Source organism: Tupaia chinensis, unplaced genomic scaffold, assembly GCF_000334495.1.
Source record: "Tupaia chinensis unplaced genomic scaffold, TupChi_1.0 Scaffold150243_1, whole genome shotgun sequence".
Taxonomy (NCBI): Eukaryota; Metazoa; Chordata; class Mammalia; order Scandentia; family Tupaiidae; genus Tupaia; species Tupaia belangeri.
This window is the reverse complement of record NW_006210084.1, coordinates 1,893,111-1,907,461: the sequence shown is the minus strand read 5'-3', so window position 1 is coordinate 1,907,461 and position 14,351 is coordinate 1,893,111. Positions and strand designations below refer to the sequence as shown.

The following is a 14,351-nucleotide window of genomic DNA, read 5'->3' as shown; positions in this document are numbered from 1 at the left end:
TATAACCTTAAATGCCTCTTTATTTGCCTTTTAAAAGCCTAACCTATGGGATCTGCAGATGGCATGATGGTATTATGACTGGACACCCACAGTTCAAGTCCTAGATTCAGTAACTTAAAACCCACACTGGGCACATGTGAGTGCATGCCAAAAATCCCAAAAGGAGAATAGAGGAGAAGGGATTGTGGTGTGATCAACCCTGCAGAGGGTGATTTCTCACTTCCTACCTCTCCGGCGAGTGCACACACCTTGTTGCAAAAATCTCTCTTAAAAAAAAAAAAGAGAAAAAAAAAAAGAAAAGTCTAACTTTCAGCCTTCACAGATTGACTAGTTACTTACACTTTTCAGCTTAAAATCTTATAGTTTGGACTTAATTTTCTTTGAAAGACTCTTGGATTTTGACCTAGTGTGTATGTGTGTGTGTGTGTGTGTGTGTGTGTAAGTAAATATATTTATTTATATTTACATACTCATATGTAGTGCCAGAGGGCACACGTGCTCACCAGAGAGTGGTAGAAAACACCCCCCAATGGGGTGTGATTACACTGCAACCCTTTCTCCATACTGTGATTGACCGTGTGGGATTTAGCTTCCTTAACCACTAGGCTACTGGGCTGGCCCAACATAAAATATTTTTGTCATTTAATCTTTATTTTGTTTTGTTTTTCCAGTTCCTGAGGAAATTTCAATGCCCTTCACAATTCTGTTAAATTGGTATTAATCTCTGAGTTGATCAAGGGATCTATTTAGTTGGTCTAGAAGGGAAATATATAATAGCACTTGCTAGTATGAGAACATATTACAAAAGTAAAATGGTGCAAATATAAAATAGAAAGGTCATCAAAGAATTGTGTCAAACTATACTACTCTAATAAGGAACACCAGATTTTAATAATGAAAACTCTACCTCCTTTTTAAAGTCTGAGCCTCTTCCTCACAGAGCTTTACTGGCTACAGGAGAATCATGTCCAATACAATTATAAATGGGGTATAATGCCAAAGCCTGACCTGCACCCCTAATATGGGATGTCCCAAATATGTTTCAAAGAATAAGACCTTTGTCAAAGAAAGGACGAGAGAGAAATAGAAGGGATAGACAGAAGTGGTTTTGGGTAAAGTAGACTGTATTTTCCCCAGCAGGCCAGAACCATGATTGAGGGGTTAAAATGATGTTTTTAACAAATTCAGCTATTTAACAACTATTGGCACTGCAATTTGAAATTACTCTTCAAAAGCAAAGTTCACTTGGAATTTATTATGAAATACTTCTCTAAGTGTGTTTCTAACTAGCTCTTTTTAAAAGTCTAGCTATTTTATGACTTCCTAAAAATTTATCTGGTCGCTTGAATGTGGCATCTCCCATTCCTGATTCTAATCTTTCTGTTAAGGTTATTTTTAAGTGGCTTAAATAGTTTTCCTTCCTTCCTTCCTTCCTTCCTTCCTTCCTTCCTTCCTTCTTTTCTTCCTTCCTTCCTTCCTTCCTTCCTTCCTTCCTTCCTTCCTTTTAATTTGACCAGAGAGGGACAGAGAAAGAGAGAGAGAGAGAAAGGCAAAGTAAGAAAGCAAGCTGCCAGATCTAGTACCCAAACCAGTCAGCCATGTGGGAGTCCAGCACCCTTAACTACCACGTCACCTACCAGCTAGCCTTGTTTGCTTCTAACAGGTCCTGCACTGAAGCTGTATCAGCTTCCCTTTCTGCACATGAACAAATAAATATGGCACCACTGAGCATTGCTGTAGAGAAATTGGCATTTGTCCTACAGCCTTATGGGTCCATCTATTTTCTTGCTCACCCTGCCACCTCAGGTTTTGTTCTGGCCCTTGTCCTTATTCTCTTTTTTGATTTTTTAAAATCTTTTTATTTCTTCATCTTAGGGTTCTAAGCCTTGTTGTCACGAAAGTTTTTGGACTCAAATAATATGATATATCCAAATCAGCTTAAATAAAAAGAGAAATTGGGGTTAAATGGAGCAAGTGGGTATCAAAGGGTACAATCATAAGGCACCTGTGCTCTTTCCCCTCACAATGTCCATTTATTACAGCTGCCCAGGCCTCGTTCTTCCCTAGCCTGCCCTCAATGAAATCTTGGCACACCCCATAAATGTATTGAACAGGTTGAGAAAAATTCTTCAGTCACTTTTATACTTGTAATTACAGTTTGTAACTGGTAATCAAAATATTCAATTGTCATGTAATAGTCAAAACTCCACAGAATTTCTCCCTTGCTTCTCTTTTAGGGGCCACCTACAAAGTCTGTGTTAAGGGGCACTGTCAACTTTTTCTCTAATTCTCCAACATTCTTTTCTAGCTTTAGCTCTTGCTAGAATAAGTGGGGCCAGGAGAGCAAGATAAGTACGAAAGTTCTCACTTGATTGGACAAATGTACTCTACCACTGGTATCTTCTACAATATTTTTGGGAGATAATGAAAGTTGGCTCTTCCTTCGGGGCACTTCTGTGGATTTCTAGATTTTTCTGTTGAGTTGCTCCAGTTGCAGCCCTCTTGAATCAGGAAAAACCCAAGGGCTGACTACATCCAGTGCTCCTCAGCTTCTACATCTTTCCACTAAGACTTTCTCATGCCTGGATAAAGCTCATTTGATCAGGAGGCCTTCATGAGATAAGCACGGCCAACATTTCTACTGAATCTTCTGTATCTCATTTTGAATCACATACTTTGGACCTGCCGCATTGAGAGTATAGTAATTTCACAAATGTAGACTCTGCTCTTTGGGCATGTGCTGCTTCTTTCAGCCTCTCCCTTGTGCTTTTTTCTTTTTCTTCAGTTTTTAATTAAGTCCTGAGTCAGACCTTAAGGGTGAATAAAGAATTAAGGGTTCCAAACTGGCTTTCAGCACCCTTCTTTGATGTGTGCAGGCGGTTGGTATCTCTGGGTATAGGGCCCCAGCTGACTCCGTCTCAAGTCATCTTAGCAGCCTAAGCATGAACACATATGGCTTTAATCTTTTTTTTTTCTCCTAGGATTTGGGTAGGGATCCTCCTAAGGGAGCTGAAGTACTCGGGAGCTACTTTTTCTTGTCTGGCAGGTGATTGTTAAGTATATAGATGAAAGAAAAGAGAATTAAAATTCTTTCCCAGAATGATGATAAAGACCATACCAAGATATTTTACATTAATTATTTTATTTGTAATGAAACTACCAACCCTCAGGAATGGTAGGAACCAGAACTGTTCAGGAAACTACTAGGGTCTATAACCTTTACTCTGGTATGCAGCCATGAGTGTGACTTAGCCCCCAGCTCTTAATCTCTGTGTCTCCTAGTTCCAACTGGGGAATCCAATTGGCTCATTTGAGCGCTTAGTTCCACCAGCTGGACTGAGAGGATGCATTCTTCAGGTCCATTGACCACTACTGAGGGTTCTGGAAGAAGACTTGGGCAGAATAGGCCTGGAAAAACAGACAGGTCCACTGACATGGCTGCCATACCCAGATTCTTTGGTCAGTGGGGCTATATCACTTTTCTTATCTACTGAATGTTTCTTGTTTCCTGCTTACAAGGAAATTTGGGCAAAAGTGAAGAAGCAGTTGCTTAGTTGGCTTTCTGTTTGTGTTGCTTTCTGCATATTTGTCCTATATCAGCTTCCTAGAGATGGACACCAGTTGGCCCCAACGCTTCACCCACACACAGTCTGCTACAGGCAACTTCCTCAGCCATGTCCCCTTAAGGGCTGGTGGCAGAGTTTCTTTGTGATAAAAGTTGCAATGGACTGTCTAGGCCACAGCATTTGAGACACTGAAATTGACCTAGTGAGGCCAGATTTCTCCCTCAAATGACTACATGTGTCTACACGCTCACCAGCAATCCTCAGTCCTTCATCTTACTGAATTCTCATTTGTGTATACAGTTGCTCTGTCTACTCCAATTACTGGGTTCTTCGCCGGCATTGGTGACAGGGAGCTTGTGATAACAGATGGACCACTGTCACCAGTGTGCTATTCTCCTGCCCCCAAATCACCATCATCTTCAGTGCTCTGATTCCCCCTGGAGTTATAGTTCTCGTCCTCCTGTCCTTGCAACATGCATTCCTCTCTTCCCTTATGTACTTTCTACTTCAAGGCTCACACCCACCTGTGGGAAGTCAGTAGATCATATGTGGTTCTACCCAGCCCATTATGAGTAGGCCAGGTCACAAATCAGTGCTAGAAATGCAATCTGCAGTGGGAGAAGCCTGGCAAAGGATCCCCTTCGCGTTACTCATGTGGGCAATAAATCACAAAAGCAGATGATTAATTACAACCAAAAGTAGAAAATGTTAGCTCCTTTTTAATAAAATGGCAACCGACCTTTCTCCTACTCATGATAAAAAAATAAAGAAAAAAAGAAAGAACAAAGAAAGGAAGGAAGAAAAACTATTATAACCCGTAATATGGGTTTTTCCCCCCCCTCAAGGGTTTGAGTCATTTGAAAAGTTGGAGTTACTTGGAGGAAATTAAATAAACCATTACATTGCATTGTTCTGCTGGTGGCTAAGAAGTGCTTCCAGTTGTGAGCAGTATTTCCCAACTGGTGCCTGTCTTCAGTATTTATTAAATCAGGGTCCCAGGAAATATTACTGTGGACCTACTAAGCTACACAGTGTGGGAAGCAGTGCTAGCTGGGATGCTATTTTTACATAAGAAATGTACAGCGACATTTTTTCTTTCATAATGCTGATCCAGAGAAGATAATGATGTTTCACAAATCGATGGAATTTTTAAAGATTTCTTTCCCTTACAGGAAACTGCAGAGAAATTTTTAAGAGCAAAGAAAAGTAGGCTAAAAGAAAATCGGAAGGGGAGAATCAGTTTGAGAGCAGCAAAAAGTAGAGAAACTGAGTTGAAGTTGATACTTCAAAGACCATACCAAGATATTTTACATTAATTATTTTATTTGTAATGAAACTACCAACCCTCAGGAATGGTAGGAACCAGAACTGTTCAGGAAACTACTAGGGTCTATAACCTTTACTCTGGTATGCAGCCATGAGTGTGACTTAGCCCCCAGCTCTTAATCTCTGTGTCTCCTAGTTCCAACTGGGGAATCCAATTGGCTCATTTGAGCGCTTAGTTCCACCAGCTGGACTGAGAGGATGCATTCTTCAGGTCCATTGACCACTACTGAGGGTTCTGGAAGAAGACTTGGGCAGAATAGGCCTGGAAAAACAGACAGGTCCACTGACATGGCTGCCATACCCAGATTCTTTGGTCAGTGGGGCTATATCACTTTTCTTATCTACTGAATGTTTCTTGTTTCCTGCTTACAAGGAAATTTGGGCAAAAGTGAAGAAGCAGTTGCTTAGTTGGCTTTCTGTTTGTGTTGCTTTCTGCATATTTGTCCTATATCAGCTTCCTAGAGATGGACACCAGTTGGCCCCAACGCTTCACCCACACACAGTCTGCTACAGGCAACTTCCTCAGCCATGTCCCCTTAAGGGCTGGTGGCAGAGTTTCTTTGTGATAAAAGTTGCAATGGACTGTCTAGGCCACAGCATTTGAGACACTGAAATTGACCTAGTGAGGCCAGATTTCTCCCTCAAATGACTACATGTGTCTACACGCTCACCAGCAATCCTCAGTCCTTCATCTTACTGAATTCTCATTTGTGTATACAGTTGCTCTGTCTACTCCAATTACTGGGTTCTTCGCCGGCATTGGTGACAGGGAGCTTGTGATAACAGATGGACCACTGTCACCAGTGTGCTATTCTCCTGCCCCCAAATCACCATCATCTTCAGTGCTCTGATTCCCCCTGGAGTTATAGTTCTCGTCCTCCTGTCCTTGCAACATGCATTCCTCTCTTCCCTTATGTACTTTCTACTTCAAGGCTCACACCCACCTGTGGGAAGTCAGTAGATCATATGTGGTTCTACCCAGCCCATTATGAGTAGGCCAGGTCACAAATCAGTGCTAGAAATGCAATCTGCAGTGGGAGAAGCCTGGCAAAGGATCCCCTTCGCGTTACTCATGTGGGCAATAAATCACAAAAGCAGATGATTAATTACAACCAAAAGTAGAAAATGTTAGCTCCTTTTTAATAAAATGGCAACCGACCTTTCTCCTACTCATGATAAAAAAATAAAGAAAAAAAGAAAGAACAAAGAAAGGAAGGAAGAAAAACTATTATAACCCGTAATATGGGTTTTTCCCCCCCCTCAAGGGTTTGAGTCATTTGAAAAGTTGGAGTTACTTGGAGGAAATTAAATAAACCATTACATTGCATTGTTCTGCTGGTGGCTAAGAAGTGCTTCCAGTTGTGAGCAGTATTTCTGAACTGGTGCCTGTCTTCAGTATTTATTAAATCAGGGTCCCAGGAAATATTACTGTGGACCTACTAAGCTACACAGTGTGGGAAGCAGTGCTAGCTGGGATGCTATTTTTACATAAGAAATGTACAGTCACATTTTTTCTTTCATAATGTTGATCCAGAGAAGATAATGATGTTTCACAAATCCATGGAATTTTTAAAGATTTCTTTCCCTTACAGGAAACTGCAGAGAAATTTTTAAGAGCAAAGAAAAGTAGGCTAAAAGAAAATCGGAAGGGGAGAATCAGTTTGAGAGCAGCAAAAAGTAGAGAAACTGAGTTGAAGTTGATACTTCTAAAACCATTCTTCCTGTGCCAAATTTTAAGGGCCTTGCTGTTAGCACAGATGATATATCACCCAATGTAAGCCTCTCAGGAAGCTTTCAATTGTGCAGTGCATTATACTCAGAAACACTTGATTTTTATTTCATCTGTGGTCTGAAAGCCCAGTTCTGAGCTGTTTGACTTACCCTGCCCTGGGAGCCCAAGGAACATTTTCCAAAACATCACACGTTCCATTTCAAAGGAAACCATCACTGGTTAGAGTCTGGGCTCTGTGCATGTCATAAATATGTTTGTTTTTCTCTCTTCCAGAAGCTGCAAAGAATCGATACTCCTCACCGTCATTCAGCCTTACCCTGTAAGTATGCTGTGAGTAAAAATGCCACTGTATGCTTTCAGGCTTTTAGTCTCCTCCGCCCACTCCAGTAAAACCATGGATGATGAATAAATAGCAGCAGAGAAAAACAACCTGTTTTCTTGATATGGGTTTTTAAAACTTGATGATTTGTACTTTGTATTCTGTGTTACCAAAACTATTCATTGGAGAAAAACAGAGTAACTCGTTTCTAAAAGCTCTCAAAAGACAGCCAGCTGTCCAGTTCTTTGCACCTCTCATATCTGGAAATGATACAAAACCCAAGACTTTGTTGTGATTTCTAGTTTAAAAATCCCAAAGGTTATGGAATTATCTAGTTGTAGAAGGTTAAAGCATGATTGAAATATTCCTATCCCTATCTAAACAATTCAGTAAAGAACTGGATATTTCGGCAAAGCCTGGTTTACAGGTAGTAGTAGAGGAAATATAACTCTCAGAATTTGTTTTTGGCCATCTTTCTTAGGAGGGTGGAAAAATGATTAAAATCAAACTGCCTTCCATTCGCATGATTTTTTTAAACATCTTTATCGTGTTACGATTTGCATGCCATAAAATTCTTTCACCTTCAATGTACTGTTCAATGATCTTTCTAAAATTTACTGAGGTAATGCAATAATCACCACAATCTACTTTGAGAACATTTTCATCACCCAATAAGAGCCCTCATTCCCATTTACAGTTAGTCCCTGTTCCCATCCTCAATCCCAAGCAACCACTAATTTGCTTTCTATTTCTGTAGATTGGCTGTTGCATGTGAATTTCATACATTGTCAATTGAACTGGAATATACTGAAGTAAATTCCTTCAGATTTTTCCCAAAATGATTACCATTGGTACCTTGTCTATCCTATGCATGGAGCTGCAGAGCCCAGCATGCTCAAATGTCTGTTTTCTTCCCTATAGCATTAGAGCATTTCTGAATCAGTTAAAAGGTTCTGGTGTTTGCCAGTCTCCAACTTTTGACCAAACTCTTTATCTTCCATTTCTTAGAATTTCCCTTCTAAGCTCTGTGGGCTCAGCATATTAGGTAGGAAAAAATACATATTCAGGATTCCAATAAGAGGCCACAAGCAGAACTAACCAAGATAACATGTATGCCATCTAGAACATAACTACATATAGTAAAAATTCAGTTTAATACTGGCTGTTATTTTTAACACCATTTATTTTTTAAATAATTATTTATTTAATTTTATTTATTATTATTATTTTCTAATTTGACCAGAGAGAGACAGTGCAGTGGAGAGTAAGAAATCAAGCCACCAAGTCTGGGACTCAAACCGCTGTTGGCTATGTGGGAGTCCAGCACCTTAACCACCATCCCACCTGCTGGCCCCTAGACTTTCCTAAGAGTTCAGGTGGCTCTTGCTGTTTTGCTGCATTGAAAGTCAGCATTTAGCTACAACGTTTAGGAGCAAGTGTTGCGCCTTCTCATGATCAACAGCTGCATCTCTGTTTGGCAGAGTGCCACTCCTCCTGCCCAACCTTTGCTTCTCATCCTTCACTTTCCTTTGACCAGCCCTCCTTCCTGAAATGCCTACCACCTGCTCCCTTCCTACCACCTCCTAGGCTCAGTCAAGTCTTTCTCACCTTTCAAGTCTCAATCCAAATTCTAAATGCTACCTCAGGCTTTCTCAGGCTTGGCATGTTGACGTTGGGGCTGGAGAGTTCTCTGTGGTAGGGACTACTCTGTGTGCACTGCAGGATGTTTGGCAGTATCCCTGGTCCCTGGTGTCTACTACATGCCAGTAGCACACTCTTCCCAAGTTGTAACAACCAAAACTGTCTCTACACATTGACAAGGGTTCTCTGGGAGCAAAACTGGCCCTAACTGAGAAACAGCATCCCACCGAGAGTCTCCTCTTACTCTTCCAATTCAAAGTGTTTTTTTTTTCCCTCCTCTGAATTACAGAAGTTGAAATAAAGGAACTGAAACCCCAAAGTCACTTAAATAGATACATGGGATGTGCAGAGGTGAGCAGATGAGAAGAGACAAAAGGTTTTTACTTGGAGCTTTGTGTTTGGACTTTCCTAAAAGCAAATTATTTTTTAAGAGAAATTAGTGGGTTTCATTTATTTGCTAACTATCCCCTCAGCAACCAAGATTGACATGTAGAAACAGATGACCCAGCAGACCAAAAGGAAGACCATAAATTCTACTTTTATTACAGATGCTAAAAATAAGCACTTTAATTTATTTGGCAAAAAAGCTGGCCAGCAGTTCTTTTATGTTGAATTTCTTTTGCAGAATAAGGTCCAGTAAAGACAGAGCACCAATGTTTACACTTTCCTGCCACAGTCCATGTGTACCCAGGGCATCCCAACATGGCCCAGCCACAGAAATTGATCTCCAGTGAGGCTTAGCTCAAGGAGGCCTGAACTGAGGGTCTTAGAATCTCTAAAATTCTTTGATAAGAAGTGATTATTGACAGATTGCTGCCTCATTTTTATAAGTTTTATGGTGGGCTCCTGACTTCATTGTTTTTACTTTTTTTTATGTACAATTGGAAGTATAGAAGGAAAAACAGAAGCAAAAATTATGCATCAGCAAAACATCCTTGGAGAAAACCAGTATAAACATTTTGACCTCTTTCTTCCAGTCTTTTTTCTTTTGTTCTGTTGTTATTACCTCAGTTGAAATAATTGTACAAACAGTTTTATTCTGCTTTCACTAAATATATCATAAGCATTTTCCCATGTCATCAAAAATTATAAGCATTATATAAATGGCTGCAAAACGTTGCATTGAACCAAGATTAACTTAACCAACCCCTAACATTGGGACCTTCCCACTGTATTTAATGTTTTCCTGTTAGAAATAATTATGCAGGGGGCCCGCAGGTGGCACGGTGGTTGAGGTGCTGGACTTCCCACATGGTTGACCACAGTTCAAATCCCAGACCCAGTGGCTTCTTTTTTCACCCTTCTCCCCCACCCTCTCTCTCTCTGCTCAAATTGAAAAATGATAATAAATAAAATTAAATAATTCTCTTTTGAAAATAATAAATAAATATACAAAGAACATCTTTGTATAAATGCATTTAGTAGTATTTCACCAGGATGGAATTTTAGAAGAAGAAGTTCTGGATTACTCATAAATTTTGTTTTGTGCTGATGTACCATTTTCTTTCTTTGTACTGTTACCTTTTTGATTACAGATCTTTTATTGGCCAATTCCTTCCTTCTCTCCTTTGACTCTGCCTTCCACCATTTCTAAGTCTAGAATGTGAAGAAATTCCCAGCCAATCCTACCTGAAAGAGTCTCTACAGCTTCCCCTCATACAACTCTACCTCAGTGGGACTTGGCCTAAGTCACTCTCTCAATTCTGGAGTCCCCAAGTCACATTCTTTGAGGTTTCTTCTAGGCCGTAGCACTGAGGGATCTGCTTGCTCACCTCCCACTTCCTGACTGCCTTCCACTGTGTTCACACACCTGAGGGAGGCTACATATCTCAACATGGCATATGTCATGCTGAGTATTGCAGGCCAATTTCCAACAGAGAGTACCTACAATTCTTTGCTGGGTGGTTCTTTCTGTCCACAGGACCAGAACTGCTAAGGAATTGCCACTCCCAGAAGGCAGTGTTTGTGTTCTTTTAGGTGATAGTCAGGTGCAGCTATAATAAAAGACACAGGAAAGGCACAGAAAAAAAATATTATTACACTCATAGGTCCTAGAGAGACCAAGTAACTGAATACCACCAAGGGTGCCACCTAGGGAAACATTATAGGAAAGGACTCAGCTGAGCAGGTGAGAGCAGAGAGAGTGAGGAACCATGGTCAAGCGCCTTTGTTAAGTTGGGATGGAGCACACAAGCAAAGGTGTGGGAGATTTCGTTGGCGTATTTTAAATGTTAAGGTCATGGTCAGGGGAGGGTAGGAAGGTGAACTTGTGGAAGGAGCCAACCTTATTACACTGGTATACCTGACTGCCTGGATGGGGTGCTCACAGCATGTTTGTGGGGATGTTGGGGATGGAAGGAAAATAATAAAGTTTGAAATTTTACATTCAAGCTGCAACTTTATCAATGATTGGCAGGAGCTGGTGGATAAGTACCTAAGCTCCCTCTCTTCCCAGTTTATCTCTGGGACACGTGGTATACCTTGTTTCCCAAAGGTTCTCAGCACGAATAAACTCATCATCTACAGTTTATTGCCTTACTTCCCATACTGTCCCCTTTTCTCCCTGCTTTCTTGAAAGCACTCCCCCCACAAATCAGCTCCCTATTTGTGGGTCCTTGCTGTAGTGTCTCTTTTGTAAGGACTCCAAACTAAGTCACCCAGTAACAACTGCAGTCCAGTCCTCACCAATATTTACTCAGTGCCTGCTATCGAAGTAGCACCACAGAGCTATAGGAATTGCAATTCAAGATCTTATACTTCAGCTTCAGAAATTAATTGTATTTATGCAGTTTGTTTCAAACTATATTTCAGTAACTTCGAAGAGCATTTGAAAGCATCAGCTTTCAATAGATGTCAGACATCTATTGTGCTCACCTTAGCAACATCAAATGTGGAAAGAGGTACAGGGGTTGATTAGGGGCCTGCTAATCTTAGCCAAATGTGGAAAGAGGTACAGGGGTTGATTAGTTGCCTGCTAATCTTAAAATTAATTAACAGCAGGAGAATCTGATTATTCTAAATGGTAATTACTTGTCATTTCCACCACAGGATATGAAGTGCTTGTGATCAGCACCTACAAGTTGCTAAAAATTAATTCTCCTGGTTTTTTGAATGGTGTACATCATATATTTTTTGAGCATCAGAAAGAAATCTGAGCAAACCTCAGTTATGACTGGTTTACACTACACCATGTGCCTCAAGTAACTCCAGCCAGTGGAATAAGCCATTACTTTGTTGATTCTCATTAAGTGGCCTTCAGATTTGGAGAGCTTATGTTTTTTACTATCAAAAAGTAATTTTTAAAGTGTGTATCCATTATATGAAACAACTCCAAATCCAGAGCAAAAAGGTGTTCTTGTGGATTCATAGTTAAGACTGTTATTCCAAATGTGTCAACTGCAAATTATGTATGAAATAATATTTATTTAGACCTTGGCTATCTCATTTCCTGTCTGGCCTTCCTGGATGACCATATTTGTCATTAGGGCATTGTAAATAAACACAGGAATGAGGCTACACAGGTGGACATGCTTAAGCTAAACAGAGGGCATGCTTCAGCTAGAGAGAGAGGAGAGGAGCATTCCCCGGGCAAATAAGCTTCTGAATTCTTTGATCCCTGGGAACATCACTGCATTCTAAGATTATATTAAATGCATCAAAAACCTAAGTTCTGTTAAGTACACTTTGTTATTTAAACAAGGAGTTATGTAGAACATTTTAGAAAAAAATGGTAAAATATTAAAGATGGAGATGCATAGAGGAATAAGCTTCAGTATCTGCCACATTGAACACATGTAAAATACTTCATTCCCAAACACTGGAGAAGTAGGGTGTTACTGCACTGAGACATCTCATCTAATTAGTAGTATCTGTTCTGGGTAGCTTTATTACAGCTGCTTCACTTGAGCTAAATTCATTGTGCCAATGTAAATACTGCCTGCTTAAAATCATTAAGGGAGAATAATGTTTTCCCTTCAGCTAAAAAATGGCATATCAAAAGCAAATGAACTCACCACTTTAGGGTTTACATGTTTAATCATTACTAAATTTGCCCTACTATGAAGATAGTGATGAGAACACCAGTGTCATAACTCTATGACCTTGTAGTAGGACTTTTAAAACTCACATTGAGCATATTTAAATCTGTTCTTTGAGGTGCAGCCATTGAGCAGCCTTTGGATTTGTATATTTGTGTGTGTGGGGGGAGGGTGTGGGTGTGGGTGTGGATGTTTATGTTTAAAGAGGGTAGTCATTCTCTTAAACCACCTTGCATAAAAGGATGAGTTGAAGCTCTGGAAGATAAATCATCCAGTCAGTCCTCATACACTGTTTATAGCATAAAGTGGGATGGGTATGGAGGGAAACTTTAGCAATAATAGAATCCTCCAACTATTAAGACAGAAACTCCATCTAAGACTACACACACACACACATACACACACATGCACTAGCACACACAAACACACACATTTTGTCATTTTTCTTTTAACAGTGATGTTTTATTATAGTAAAATATACATTAAGTTTGTCATCTTAACCATTTTAAATTATACAGTTCAATACTGTTAAGTGTATTCACAATATCGTGTAACCATCACCACCACTATCTACCCAGAACTTTTTCATCATTGTAAAAGAAAACCCCATACCCATTAAGCAATCACACCCTGTTCTTCCATTCTCCTCTCCCCCAACCCCTGGCATCTGCTTCTACTTTCTTATTCTGTGGATTTGCCAATCCTGGATATTTCCTTTTTTTGTTAAGATTCATTTATTTATTTATTCATTCATTCATTTTAATTTGACCAGAGAGAGACAGAGAGAGAGAGAGAGAGGAAAGTGAGAAAGCAAGCCACCAGGTTCAGGACTCGAACTGTGGTCGGCCATGTGGGAATGTCCAGCGCCTCAACCACCACATCACCTGTTGGTCCCAATTATGGATATTTCATATAAACAGAATCATACAATATGTGACCTTTTGCATCTGGCTTCTTTGACTTAGCATATTGTCTTCATGGTTCATCCAAGTATAGTGTGTCTCAGAACTTCATACTTTTTATGCTAGAATAATATCCCATTATATGTGCATACCACATTTTATTTATGCATTTCATTGTTTTTCATTTAATCTAAAGTCTACTTGTATTTGAAAAAAATTTTTCCCATTAAACTCAAAATTCAAAAGTATGAATTTCACTCTGATGGGCTTTTGTGCCTGACTTTAATACAATAATACATGGATGGCTAAGGCTCTGTGTTGATTCTAGAGTCAATTAGTAGAATTCTTTTCGCCATCACCTTGATGTCTTAGGACTGTATAGCAGGCAGAACATTAGTTTGAACTAGAGGCCATTTCCAAACAATTATATGACTCAAACTATTTACCTCTATTTTGGTTCAATAAAGAATGAAAATTTTTTAGGAAAATACATACAGGATGCCTGTGACATAGTAGACATCTGCTAGATGTGAGTTCCCTTCCCCTTAGGCCTCATTACAATCATGTGACAAGGATTATCCTCAGGTGAAGTGACTTTACCTAAGGCATCCTCTTGGCTCCTGGCATCCTCCTAAGCAGATTCTGCCATTGCACTTCAACCTCTGGCGAAAAGCTGTGTCACTTTCCCCCTCTTTCCAGTAACAGAAGGGAGAGGATCATAAAGTACAAAGAACCCATTCTAGATGAGGCAGCATATGATAGCAACTCTACTGTAAGTCAAAGCTTCCTGTCTACCCTTCCCAGTCAACCAGAGGTTACCAAGAAGAG

The 14,351-nt window shown here is 40.0% G+C and overlaps 1 protein-coding gene across 1 annotated transcript in view; it reads left to right on the top strand.

The window, feature by feature from the left end:
- Positions 1-14,351, top strand: part of FRMPD4 (FERM and PDZ domain containing 4) — a 214,346-nt gene that overhangs the window by 161,828 nt on the left and 38,167 nt on the right. The window contains exon 5 of the mRNA XM_027769673.1: positions 6,898-6,943. Within this exon, the coding sequence (XP_027625474.1) occupies positions 6,898-6,943 (46 nt within the window). The remainder of the gene's footprint in view (positions 1-6,897; positions 6,944-14,351) is intronic.